At 48.4% G+C, this 13,221-nt stretch overlaps 1 protein-coding gene across 4 annotated transcripts in view; it reads left to right on the plus strand.

The window, feature by feature from the left end:
- PNPLA7 (patatin like phospholipase domain containing 7) overlaps positions 1 to 13,221 on the plus strand; it is a 111,543-nt gene that overhangs the window by 95,006 nt on the left and 3,316 nt on the right. For all 4 annotated transcript variants that reach the window (XM_015423102.1, XM_015423103.1, XM_015423104.1 and 1 more), the window contains exons 27-32: positions 3,389 to 3,505; positions 4,840 to 4,909; positions 7,035 to 7,151; positions 10,316 to 10,464; positions 10,788 to 10,940; positions 12,533 to 12,643. In XM_015423102.1, the coding sequence (XP_015278588.1) occupies positions 3,389 to 3,505; positions 4,840 to 4,909; positions 7,035 to 7,151; positions 10,316 to 10,464; positions 10,788 to 10,940; positions 12,533 to 12,643 (717 nt within the window). The remainder of the gene's footprint in view (positions 1 to 3,388; positions 3,506 to 4,839; positions 4,910 to 7,034; positions 7,152 to 10,315; positions 10,465 to 10,787; positions 10,941 to 12,532; positions 12,644 to 13,221) is intronic.

Here is a 13,221-nt window from a genome sequence, read left to right on the forward strand (position 1 = left end):
ACCATCTGTCAGTGGCTGTTAACCTTGGTGGTTGAATGGCACCTCCCTGTTCAAAGGCAAGGCGCACTTTAGATGCTGGTTGGTGTGGGGAAACAGCGGAGGAAATTTTTGGTCTGCCTTCCTAGCTTATAGGCCTTCAAAGGGCATCCAGTAAGGTGTTGTGGGGAACAGGATGCTGGATGGAACTCTTGTGTTCTCTAGCAGAGTCCCAGTAAGTAAGCCCCAAAAACTCTGCCTGTAAAGGGCAAAAAAAAAGAGAGCAAGAGTCCAGTAGCACCTTAAAGACTAAAATTTGTGGCAGGGTATTAACTTTCATGAGTCGCTGCTCAGTTCTTCAGAGGGGCAAAGTTCACACGTATGACCGTGGAAGCTATATGTCCTGTGTTTTCCACTCTTGCTACGCTTCTCCCTGTAACTTTCTTCCTTTCTCCTCTCTTCTTCCACATGCTGTCATACTGTGAGTAGAACTGACTGGCTGAGGTAATTCCGTGGTTCTGTTAAAAAGCTCCCAAGGAGCAGCAATTCCCTTGGGAAGGAAGGGAAATATGTTTTTGCTAAGAATGTGTTGTGCTTTTTTCCCTTTTCTTTCCCTCATCTCCTTCTAAACGTTGCTATTTGAGTTGCCAGAACACCCAATTTGTGTGTGAAACTGCATTCGCTGCCTCAGAAATGAGGCAATAATTCCAGCAAAGTGTGTATTTGACGTATGGCTCCAGCAAACGTACCATTTGATGGATCTTTTTGTCTCTGAGAAGCATTTCCTCCTTTTGATGTATTATGTGAAAGAGAATTAGTTTCATGGGGATTTCCAAGATGGACTGTCAGGCATAGAGCTTAATTGAGAAAAAAGAGGTCTGGAGAGGAACTATGACTCCCTCCATCACCGCCCGACTCTTGTTGCCTGATGGGTCATCTCTGAATGGGGATTGGTCAAGCCGAGAGCAGCGCAGGGTTCTTTCCGTTACAGCAGGATAATGAGTGTGTGAAATGTCCGTGGGTTCTGCAGCACGGCTCCCACTTTCCGCACTTCAGCTGTAATGAATACAAATCTGCCTTGTTCTGAGTCAGACCGTTGTTCCCTCTAGCCCACCACTGTCTGCTCTGGACAGCAGCAGCTCCTCGGGATCTCCGGGAAAGGTCTTCCCCAAACACCAGACTTGCCAGGGATCAGACCTCGGACCTTTTGCATGCGAAGCAGGAGTTCTGCCACTGAACCACGCCCTTTCCGAATGAAAGAGAGGAGGAGCAATGTAGTGGGCTTCCCTCTGCCTCTCCTGTCATGTGTGGAGGAGGAAGGGGAGAAGGGTGCCATCCATCTCCACCCCCGTAATGCGTTCCCATCTTCTCTTGCAAGCGAGGGATGCTGGATGGGAGAAGGTAGAGGGCAGGTGAGCTCTTCTGGTGCTCTGGTTTTGCATCTAGTGTATCCAAATGGCAATTTACGATGTAGTGAGGGACACTGGCTAAAACTACTTCTGCAGGGCCAGTGTTTATATCATGTCTTGATTTTTCCGAGGCAGCCAATACAAGCTCTGTGAAAGCCTGTGTCTCCGGGCTGACGACAGGGGTTATGTCCTCCTCGCTCTTTCTGCAGTTGACCTGCTCCGGACATGGGAAGGGCCAGGGCAGCCGATGGCAAGGGCCTGGAACTGAGCAGCACGTCCGATGGTTGCTCCCCTTTACGATTGCCGCAGAAGCTTTAGCCCGCCAGCCCAAGCGTTGATGCAAACTACGTGACGGCAGCAGGAACTGAAAGGCAGCCCAGGCCTGACGTTTATTTTGGGCCTTGGGTTCCTTTGGAACATAGGACACCTAGCTCTGCTGTCAAAGGTCTGGCTGCAGAAAGGGTGCCGGGAGCCAATGAACAGCCTGGCCTTGGGTTGCCCCTTTGCCTTGGCCAGTCTCCTGGTCCTGCTAAAGAGCTCCCACCTGTTTCCCCCTCGCTGAAATGAGATGGGAAATGACTCCAGGTCAGAAAGGCTTTTAGGTATTTTTAGCAGTTGGCCTCTTGCTCTTCGCGTGTGGGGAGTGACAGAAACCAGGTCGCTGGGATTACCGAATAACAAACGGAAGGCCTTTGTGAATCTCTGTTTCCAGGCCTGGGTCTGTCATTCCCATGTTCATCCACCAGCCTCATGTGCTTAGAGCTAGAAAAACTAAACGCTGTGGCTGGATGAGGTAGGCTGAAGTGCTTGCTAAGCTCTGAGAGCAGAACCCCCTCCTTTCCTTGCTTGTAGCTGTGAAATGGAGTTTAAATTCCAGGGTCAGTAGAGCCAAGTTGCTTCGGCTTCCGTGACATTTGCAGCAAAGGTGGCCGACTTCTGTCTTCTCCAGCGCTACTCTAGCATGCCAGATGCAGCTCAAAAGGCCAGCACAACCCTGGTCCCTCTCATGGTTCGTTGAGTATATAATAAAGTTATCCTGTAGCAGTAAGGACTTCACAAGTATGGCCTCCTAGTACGTGAACAGCATAATGTCATTAACTGGGAACTGAACAGCAAAGATACTCCTGCAAAGACCACGCTGCCACCGCTGTCTCCCCCCCCTCCCCCCCGGAACTTGATAGTGGGTATTTGCTTTGGGGATTTTGTTTGAGGTGGCCGTGCAATGACACATAGATGAAATAGCAGTGATTTCTTACTGCCAGGGGTACGTTATGTGAAAAAATATCACTTTAATTCCGTATCAGGCAGGGCACGAGTATCACTTTAATAAAATAACCGGAGTGTTGTGAACATTCTGGAAAGTCGTTCGAGAAATATTGGGAAAATGCTCCCGTATTTTTTATTAGAACTAAGTATTCCCTTCCCAGTTCTCCCATATGGAATGAAAATGAGAGAGAGAAATGAATAGATCCCAGCTGATTGGTGGTACATAGGACCTTTAAATGTTAAAGCACGTGGTTTCCTGTGGAGTAGACCTGGCCTCCAAACTCCAGTAGCCAGGGCTAACTCCAAGGAAATAATGGCCCTTAAAATTTTAATTTAATTTCCTGTGAGTGGTGGACCTTGCCATCTCTACAGTTTGGAGGCCCCAGGAAATAATAACCCTTTAAAAATTTAAAGGGCAGCATTAACCAACCAGCTGTAGGACATGCATCCATCTCGCTACCTCTCCTGCCTTCCCAACAGGATTCCCAATTCTGATATTATCAGGAGTGGTAATATCGAACTAAGGAAGTGTGCTGGGGAGATTGCAGTGGTATTGGATGCTGCCAACCCGATCCAGTACCCAAAATATCAGTCCTTTTATCAGGTCGGCAGTTTCTTAGTTGCTGCTTCTCCTCTCAAAATCATCATGCTGAATTAGTTCAGGGAGAGGACAGTATTCCTTGGATTTTCAGGCTTCCGTACCCCCATTACTGAAATGACTCTTCTTCTTTTAAAAGACTATGAATTCGGTGTTTAAAACAGTCCTAGATCTGACGTACCCAATCACCTCCATGTTCTCCGGAGCCTCATTCAATAATGGCATCAGCAATATCTTCAAAGACAAACAGATTGAGGTAAGAGGCTGGCTTTACTGCATGTATTACAAACAGTAACATTGGAACAGCAGTCTGCAATATCCTCAGGAGCTGGGCTGGCATGTCAGGTGGAGGGAGGCCATGGGAGGAGGCACACTGTGTAACTTCTTGGGAGGCATGGAATTTATGGTCAGAATTTCAGATCCTTTGCTGAGGTGGTGAGTTAACCTGGAATATCCTGGAGCTCCTGGATTTGCTAGCAAGTGAACCCTGTATTTGTAGGACTGTATTTGCAAGTATGTCCAATTAGTGAATGCATTAAGTATTTACTCTGCAGAGAGAAGTCATCCACATAGGGGTGCGTGTGATTCGAAAGCAAACATTGGCCCAAGTCATCCCTGCCTTACAATTTCTATCACAGGGATGACTTGAAAGAGCGTTCAGATTGATGTTATTTTTTTTTAAATGCCCCTTCAGTAAGTGGTCTCCATTTCCAAAGAGTTCCTGCTACAGATTTGGTGTGCTGTGTCGCTTCTTAGCCTGTCTTGATCCATTGTGTGCTGTGAGAAAAACAAAACACCCTGTGACAGCATGGTAATTTCAGCTCAAAAGACAAATTCCATATGCAGTGATGCACCTTCTGGATTTAAATTGTTTCAGTCCAGATTGTAGCGTGTTTGGAGCTTTTTGTTTTTAAATGATCCCACTCTGACCCTAATGCTCCTTAATATGTATTTTTCTTTTAACTTGCCCGTTGCTTAGAGAGATTTGGAGCTACAGAGATTTTGAACTGTGAGCAATGCTCATCTTCATGCTTTCCTATCTCGGCTTATTTTTAGACTCTGTTTTAAGCCTATCTTCTCCACCAAAATCCTTCCTCACGGACTCCCGTTATCAGTTCGTTGTGCCCCATGAAAAACTTTAAGGCTTCAATTCCCATTTAAAAGTGCCAGGGTGTAGTGGGGAATAATTTGATTTGATTCAGATTACTGAATCGTTCTCTTTATTCTGAGTTAAAATTGGAGAAGTGCTCTGCTCCTATACCTGAAGAGATTTACTTTCACACTATGACAAGCTAACAGCTATCCACCCTCAGTGCAGTCCTTCACCTGTGTTTTCTGCATAACTTTGATTGATAGAAGGCAGGTCCAGAGTACCGACCTGTACAGAGATGCAGCGGACAGCTTCCTCGGAGGGCAGGTAAAGCTGCTGCTTCTCTGTAGGAGCAGCCCAAGCATACCCAGTGGAAATGCAGCATTGTATCCTCCCCTCAGCAAAGGCCATTTCTGTTCTGACCTTCTTGTCCCAGTAAAACAGGCAACCTCCTCCGTGGACTGGCTCTTTTAATGAAGTGCCTTTTTTTTTTACTGCAGGACCTCTGGATTCCTTATTTTACCATCACAACAGACATCACAGCCTCGGCAATGAGGGTCCACACGGACGGTAAGCAAATTTGGGTTCCCAGGCCAAGGGCAGCAGAGGCTCAGTAGGCCTTGCTCCTGAGGAGACTGCAAGATGTGTACAGTATTTTTTAAAAAGCCGTAGCGACCATGATCATTCTTTATCGCAGCACTGCATTTGTTTCAAGGTCTCCTTGGTTGTATCTGACGCGGCCTGTGCCCAGTCGTTCAAGCTGCGTCTGCTCCTTGCAGAACTGACTCGTGATTCTGAGAACTGCTGTCCTCCCTGCCGCAGCCCTATAAAGAGACATCGGAGGGTCAAACCAACCACTTGAGGGACCTGTGTTCCAACGGGAGCAGGACTGCTTGGGAAATGTGCTCTGATGCACACAGGTTGCTCCCCCTTATTGCTCTCGTGGTGACTCATGACTTTGCAGATGATGATGTTCTGAGCTGTTCTGTGGTGTTTGCAATGACCAGTGGTCTAAACACCGGTTCTTACGGAGTGTGTTGAAGCTAAGTAGGGCTCAGAAGGCTTTTATAACTTAGTAAAACAAAAGTCTAGTGGCATCTTAAAGGCCAGCAACATTTATTTCAATATGCGCTTCCATTGGACCAAGCTTGCTTCTTTAGATCAGTGTAGGGAAATTGTACTGGGAGTCTTATGGGGGAAATTACAATATGATCTCCCCTTTGCGTATCTGGGCTGTGACTCACAAAAGCTCATACTGAAATAAGTGTTGTTAGTCTTTAGGATACCACTGGGCTTTTGCTGTTATTGTTGTCACAGCAGACTAACACGGCTTCCCCTCTGCAGTACCCATAACTAGCTTATCAGATTTTTCAGAAGTCTCATCCGGTCAGAGTGTCAGAATGGGATGTGGGTTCAAATTCTCCTTGGCTGTGAAGCTCACTGGGTGATCTTGGGCCAATCACTCCCTCTCAGTGTGAGTGACCTTGCATGGTTGTTGTGAGAAAAAGAACAACAAATGCCTCCCTGATCTCCTTAGAGAAAGAACGGGATCAAAATGTAATAAAAATAGTTAGATGCATCATCATAAGAACTGGAGGGGGGATCTTTGGGTGTGTTTTTTTCTTTTAAATATCATGAAACAGCTGCAGGGAAAGAAATACATCTGAGCTTCACAGGCTTGAAACAGCTATTAAAATGCTTAACAGTCTGGACTTGTAATTAACTAATTAGGGCTTTTTGGACTGCCTTATTCCCTCAAGCTCCAGTCAGGTTACAGTGGGCATGCATTACCCTTAATTCTTATGATTAGACACACATAATATTTCCTGCTTTTCTCCGGCCGCAGGATAGGCTGCTAAAAAAAAATTATTGTTAGGGTTGCTTTGTTTCAAAAAGGTGCACCTGGGCTCAGGGCAGACCTGGACTCCCAGGCCACTCTCCACTTGCAGATGAAAATTGCACGAAGGGAACACCTGGGCCCCCTACCCCAGGTGTCCAGACCTGAGCCTGTCAGGAGAGGCGGTTTGGAGAAGGGCCTCGCAGAATGAATTTCAGGGAGCAAGTCTTGGGCATCGCCACATTCCGTGGGGAGCAAAGCCAATCCACTTCTGCTGATTAAACCGCTCTGCTTTTAATGGTTATAAATTCCCTCATCGTGCCTCTCTGAATAGAAGTCACTGAGCTGGCTCCGAGAACACTGGGTTGCTGGCCAAAGCATTTCCACTGGAAGCTATTTGGCTGCTTGCTGGCCGTACCAGAGGGTGGGGGAGGGGGCGGGAGGAAAGGGAGAGAGGTGCTCAGCCCCGAGAAGCCACTGCTCGTTCCCTCACCTTGCTAGAATATCCAGCGCTTGACAATGTAGAGGCCTTCCCAGACTACAAAACAACTCCTCCCCCACAAGTTCTGGTTCCCATCCAGTGCTCAAAGCGAGAAACATGAACCTCCTTCCCTCAGGGAGCTTGGTTCATGAGGCTTTATTGCCTTATGTTCTAACAACAACCCTATGAGGTAGGTTTCACATAGAGCTGCTGACCCAAGGCAGCAGTTGTGTGTGGGTTTGAATTTGGGCTCCACCACTGGGCTCCTTCATCCCCAGGTAACGGGGGGGGGGGGGGGCCTGCAGATTAGAATAGCTTTGTTGCTGCTTTTTTTTCTGTCCGCAAGAGACCAGTCTCCTTTCTGTTTTTGTCTGTAGGCTGCCTCTGGAGGTACGTCCGGGCCAGCATGTCCCTCTCCGGTTACTTGCCCCCTCTTTGTGATCCAAAAGACGGGCATCTCCTGATGGACGGGGGTTACATCAACAATCTCCCAGGTACTGTTGCCACTGCCCATTTGCGCTGCCATTTTGCTCCGGATTTACGGGTGGATTTTGCTTCTGGCCCAGGACCCACTTCCCGCTGCATTCCCCAACGACCAGGAGTCCGTTCCGTGCTGAGACTGTGGTGCCAGGTCTTGGGGGAGGGGGCAGGGAGGAGAGAGACCAGGCCTGCACAAAGGTTGAGGATTTATATGGTGTAAGTAGAATACATTGACAGCTGCTAGGCAGAGTGTGAAGTACTGCTTCTGTATTCCAATCTTGTTGACAAGTCGACCCTAGACCAGGGGAGTCGAACTCATTTGTTACGAGGGCCGGATCTGACACAAATGTCACTTCATTGGGCCAGGCCGCATGCGCCATGTGTAATGCCAGGAGATAATTTGTTACTGACTGTGACCCATACCCCTCCTCAGCAGAGCTCGGGGCCAAACAAGTCCTCCTCACCCCTTATGGTTGCCAACTCTGGGTTGGGCAATCCCTGGAGATCTGGGGGAAGACCCTGGGGAGGGCCTGTGTTTGGGGAAGGGAGGGACCTCAGCAGGGGGTATGACCCTAATATAAGGCCTTCCAGTCCACATTTGGAGTGTTTCCCCCCCCCACTTGCTCGCGGGCCAAATAAGAGCACTGGATGGGCCAGTTCCGACCCCCAGGCTGTATGTTTGACGTGTCTGTCCTAGACTCTTTTTGTGAGTGTGTGTGCGTGGGGTGCCTCTGTAAAGGGCATGGTGCTGTCTCGAAGCTGTCCATTTACCTGCAATAGACAAAGGAAGACTGAAGTGAAGAAACACTGCCTGCAGCTCCCTTGAACATATGTAGCTTACTAAGTCAGACCCACTGGTCCACATAGCTCAGTGTTAGTTTCCTCTTCCTGGAGCATCTCTTGCTCTCTCTATCTTAAGGTTCTTTACTTGAGATGTGGATTCAACCTGGGGCCTTCTGACATGCAAGGCAGGTGCTGTATCACTGAACCACAGTTGCTCTTCACGTGGCTGCATCATAGGTTCTTGTACCATGTTCTGGGGCCTCATGCCTCTTTGAGCTTCCAGGCTCCTGATTAATGTCATGCCCTGTGCCTTTTGCTGGGATTATTGGGGTGGGATAGAGGGGCCGAGGCACATCCACCACTGTTCACCACCATCCCAGCCACTATCTCTATGGATGCAAGCTCACAGCCACGGGCATTGTTTGAAGAGGTCATCTCCCCCACCACCACCTCTTTCAGCTAACGTGACTGTTCTCATTTTTGCAATTCACTGGTTCTCTGCACTGAATTACCGTTATGACATCCCAGAAGTTTTCAATCTCTTGACCTTTGGGACTTTCCCCCCTACATTGACTTGGCTGCTGAGGGCCTCCTGTGCAGCATTCTGGAACACATATAGTCCTTTCACACAGGGCTATGGCCAGGACTGCTGGACCACGTGGTTGCTCCGTGTGAGTTGAGAATGTACTTTAAACGCACTCAGCGCTCTCTGTTTTGATTGCTCGGTCCAAGGAAAGATCAGAGCTGCTGTTCAGGGAGGCTAGTTGAGGACCCTTTACAGAAGGGCTGTGGTTCAGCGCTAGAGCACCTTCTTTGCTTTCAGAAGGCGCCAGGCTCAATCCAATGCAACTCCAGTTAAAGGATCTCAAGGAACAGGTGCTGGAAAAGACCGTTTTGTGCCTGAGACTCTTGGAGAGCTGCAGCTAGTCCTTGAATAATTCTGACTGTATAAGAACATAAGAGACACCAATGTTGGATCAGGGCAATGGCCCATCCAGTCCAACACTCTGTCACACAGTGGCCAAAAATACCAGGTGCCATCAGGAGGTCCAGCAGTGGGGCCAGGACACTAGAAGCCCTCCCACTGTTGACCCCCCCCAGCACCAAGATGACAGAGCATCACTTGCCCCAGAGTCCCTATCTATACCTTGTGGCTAATAGCCACTGATGGACCTCTGCTCCATATGCTTATCTAATTCCCTTTTGAAGCCATCCATGCTTGTAGCCACCACCACTTCCTGTGGCAGTGAATTCCAAGTGTTAATCATTCTTTGGGTGAAGAAGTACTTCCTTTATCCATTCTAATCCGACCTGTCCGGGGCTTTGTATGTCCCTGTGTTTAGAGGAGGGGGCCATGACTCAGAGCTAAGCACAGTAGGACCTGAGCATAACAGAGCTGTATTCGGGATGTCTGGGACTTCGGATCAGTGCTTCAGCGAGGGATGCCCCACCTGGGGGGTGGTGCCCCTGCAAAATGGCAATATTGGTACTCATGTGACTTCCTTATGGCAGTAGCATACATTCTATACCCATGCAAGACTGTGTAAGCGATGCACACAGAAAATCCCGGGTGTGCATTCAGAAGGTGCCAGGTTCAGTCCCTGGTATCTACTGTTAGAGGATCTCGAGTAATAAGTGTTAAGGAAGACCTTTTCTTTGCTGGAAATGCTGGAGAGCTGCTGTCCACCGGAGGAGACAAATGCTGGGCTGGATGGATCAGCGGCCTGACAGTATGAGGCAGCTTCATATGTTCATCTGAGGAACCTTCCGAGGAACCACAGACTTTCCTGGAATGTAGCTGTGGAAACTGCTCTTATAAACTGACATGTCAGGAGTGCATACTTTGCTGTGTTCTCCTTATGTGGATAATACTGCTGTAGTTAAGGGGAAATCATTAAATGTCTGCAACCAATGCCTTTAAAAATGTGGCGCTTTTAAACCCGTTTAATCTTGAATGTATCCCACAGCACTCCTTTACCCCTTGCTAAAGTTTAAATCTTTCCTCCTCTCCTTCCCCCGCATCGATATCTGAAACGGCCCTTTGTCACAGCTGCCTTTCACTTTCCTCTTTCCTTCTCACCCTTGCCTCCCCGAGGGACACTGAGTCACTGCTCTTCTGTGCAAGGCCTTTCTGTTAAAGAGATACTTTTCATGTTTTGGTTTAAAAGCAACTTCTGGGAACAGAGAGGGGGGGATATAAATTACCCTAATTCTGCTGAGAGTGAACAAATCTGTACAAGAGGTAAAATGATCCTCTTGGCATAGTGCCCACAGATGTCTAGCCTGGGAGAAATGTTAGTAGAGATGTTGCCAAACAATTGCCGCCAAGTAAGAACTACAGAGGTGTCCTGGGGGAAGAGTAGCAGGAAATGACTCTCCCTTGTCATCCCAACAGCGGATGTCGCAAGGTCCATGGGTGCGAAAGTGGTTATTGCCATCGACGTGGGGAGTAGGGATGAGACGAACCTCACCAATTATGGCGATGCCCTCTCTGGCTGGTGGCTGCTATGGAAACGGTGGAACCCCCTGGTGGAGAAAGTGAAGGTATTCATAGAGTTTCCAAACAAGATGGCTCATGATGACCACTAGCCCGATTACCTGTGGCAAACACAGCGTTGTTTCCAGGGAGCCAGGAGATTTATTTATTTATTTATTTATTTGGAAGCTGGTTAGCGTCCAGTTCTCAGCATGCTCACGAAACTACAGTTCTCATATTTCACTGCAGAGGGGAGACAGCAGCATTTCAGCGGAACCATTTTGTATATTAGTAGTGCAATTGTGCTTGGATATGACATTGTGCAATCTTCTGCTTCCTCACAAAAGCAAAAGAGGCCCTCACACTGACTCTCCCTTTCCGTATTTGGCAGGTGCCGAACATGGCCGAGATCCAGACCCGGCTCGCCTACGTGTGCTGCGTACGGCAGCTGGAGATGGTCAAGAACAGTGACTACTGCGAGTACATTCGGCCGCCTATTGACCGCTACGGCACCCTGGACTTCGGGAAGTTCAACGAAATCTGTGTCAGTTGAGCAGGGAGTGTGTCAGGGGAAGGAGTAGCCGATGGGGCAGTGGAGGGAAGGTGTTAGGTGGGGTTGTTGACTTGTAAGCCTCAAATGTTCCAAATTAGGATCCACTCAAAGGCTATACCCTGGTCAGCAGCTCATTTTTGTCAGAGGCCTTACTTCGACTTGAACAAGGGTCGAAGTACCAGCATTGGTGGTTACTCCTGTTGAATCCCCCCACAGCAACAGAGTCATTGGCGTCACCTTTTTGAGCAGGCCAGCCACTTAGGAGAAGACTGTCTCTTGTGTCCTCTGTTAAAGAGGGAGACAGAGATCCTCTGTTACAGTTTTGCCCTTTATTCACTTCATCTTTGGTATCCTGCTGTTTGCTTGATTTTATAGGTATGCAAAAGGGGTAAATTCTGCCAAGACCTCTATAGGTTTTCACACTGAAGGAGGGGAGTGGCTTTAAAAAGCCCTTGGTGTGCTTTGGAGAAATTATTTCTAGTCCGTAATACAGGTGAGGGCAGTTGCTATCATGCCTTGCTGGTGGGCTTCCCAGAAGCATCTGATTGGCCAGTGTGGGAAACAGGATTCTGGGCTACGTGGATCCTTAGGCCAATCCAGTGAGGAAGCTCTTTGTGATCTTTATGAAATCATCACTTGCCCCAGAGCCCCTAGCTATACCTTGTGGCTAATAGCCACTGATGGACCTCTGCTCCATATGCTTATCTAATTCCCTTTTGAAGCCGTCCATGCTTGTAGCACCCACCACTTCCTGTGGCAGTGAATTCCATGTGTTAATCACTCTTTGGCAACAGAGTGCAGTGTGTTTTCAGAAAGCCTGGCAGCAAATCCTGCTTCCAGGGGAATCGCTCAGGGTGCTAAAATGTTGTGTACTTCACCCTGTCACCCTGCTCAGCATTGAAGCCCAGAGAGAGAGAGAAACTCCCTGGCCATTATTTGTCGCCTGAATCTCTCATTTTATGCTCTGTAAAGTGCTGTGCAGGTTGAAGTCCCTATATAAATAATTCCTTGGTTCAGTGTGTTTTCTGACATACTGTTACTAGGCTGGGATCACCAGAAATAGAAAAATGTTGCTGCTAAAAGGGCACCCCAGGACTTCTCTGGTGGAAACATTGCATTGTGGACTGGGATGAATGTAGCAAAATAGGCAATGTAGTAATAATGGGAGCCAAGCTCGTGCTTTCATTGTAAATATTAACACAAGTTTCTAGCCCTTATGGACACAAAGACATACCTGACAGTATCGGGCAGTGTCCTGGAGACATTTCAGAAGACAGAGAGATGGCGGAATAAGGTTTTTAGTGCTCTTCTCCCCTCCGACAATGGGCAGAGACAGGATAAATTATGCAAAATAAGAGGGCCCATGTACAGTCTTTCAAGTGGTCTGATCCATGCAGCTTTCAGAGTTTGGATAGTCTTAGCACAGAAGTCTGATTTGTGTGTGTGACATGTAACTCCAGTTGAGGAGGATCAGCATTCCTATAATTGTGGGGGGAGAGGGAGATGCATGTCTGACACATGACCTGGCCATGGCACATGACCCCAGCTCAGCTGTAGTGACCGACAGTTCAATGTCCTTCCAGGAAGTGGGTTATCAGCATGGAAAGACCGTCTTTAACGTCTGGTGCAGAAGTGGCGTCCTGGACAAGATGCTGAAGGACAGGCAGGAACTCTGTCAAACCAAGCCCTCAGGCGTGAGTATCGGGAGGGGGGTAGGACAAGGGTGTGTCTGTTGCTGGACCACGTGGTTGCTGGACCACGTGGGGGACAGCAGCATCTTGGTTTTTGGTCCTGTGGTCTTGTGTGCTAGGTGGTGGCATCTTGGCTAATGCGGGCCTGCTGTGACCCTTTTCTCCCAACCCTCCGAATTTCTTCTCCTGTGGCCTCTGTATCGTTCTCTGCAACACAGTGGTTGCTGACACCCCAATCTGGGAAGTAAAAAAAAAACCCTCTATATTTTGCATGGAGGGAGCCAGCACTGGGGGTCTGGAAGATTCGAGCCAATCTGCCTTCTGGAGCCCTACCTTCATTTGCTGGTAGAATTATCAATAGGCTGATGAGAAGTAGTGTTGCAGCAGTCATCTTCTCCCTCACGATGAGTGGGGCAGGACAGGGTGAAGAGCAGCAAGGAAAGTGAGCTTCCAGGAACCCCGATGACAGCAGTTGTGGCTAAATCTGACCCAGAACTGCAAGTTAAGGCTGCTGCCTTCCACTTGGGCTTCACTTCCTGTGGCACTTGCTGATTCAGGAGATGTAGCTGTGTGGGAATTGC

This window comes from Gekko japonicus, unplaced genomic scaffold (genome assembly GCF_001447785.1).
Source record: "Gekko japonicus isolate JY-2015 unplaced genomic scaffold, Gekko_japonicus_V1.1 scaffold454, whole genome shotgun sequence".
NCBI lineage: Eukaryota > Metazoa > Chordata > Lepidosauria > Squamata > Gekkonidae > Gekko > Gekko japonicus.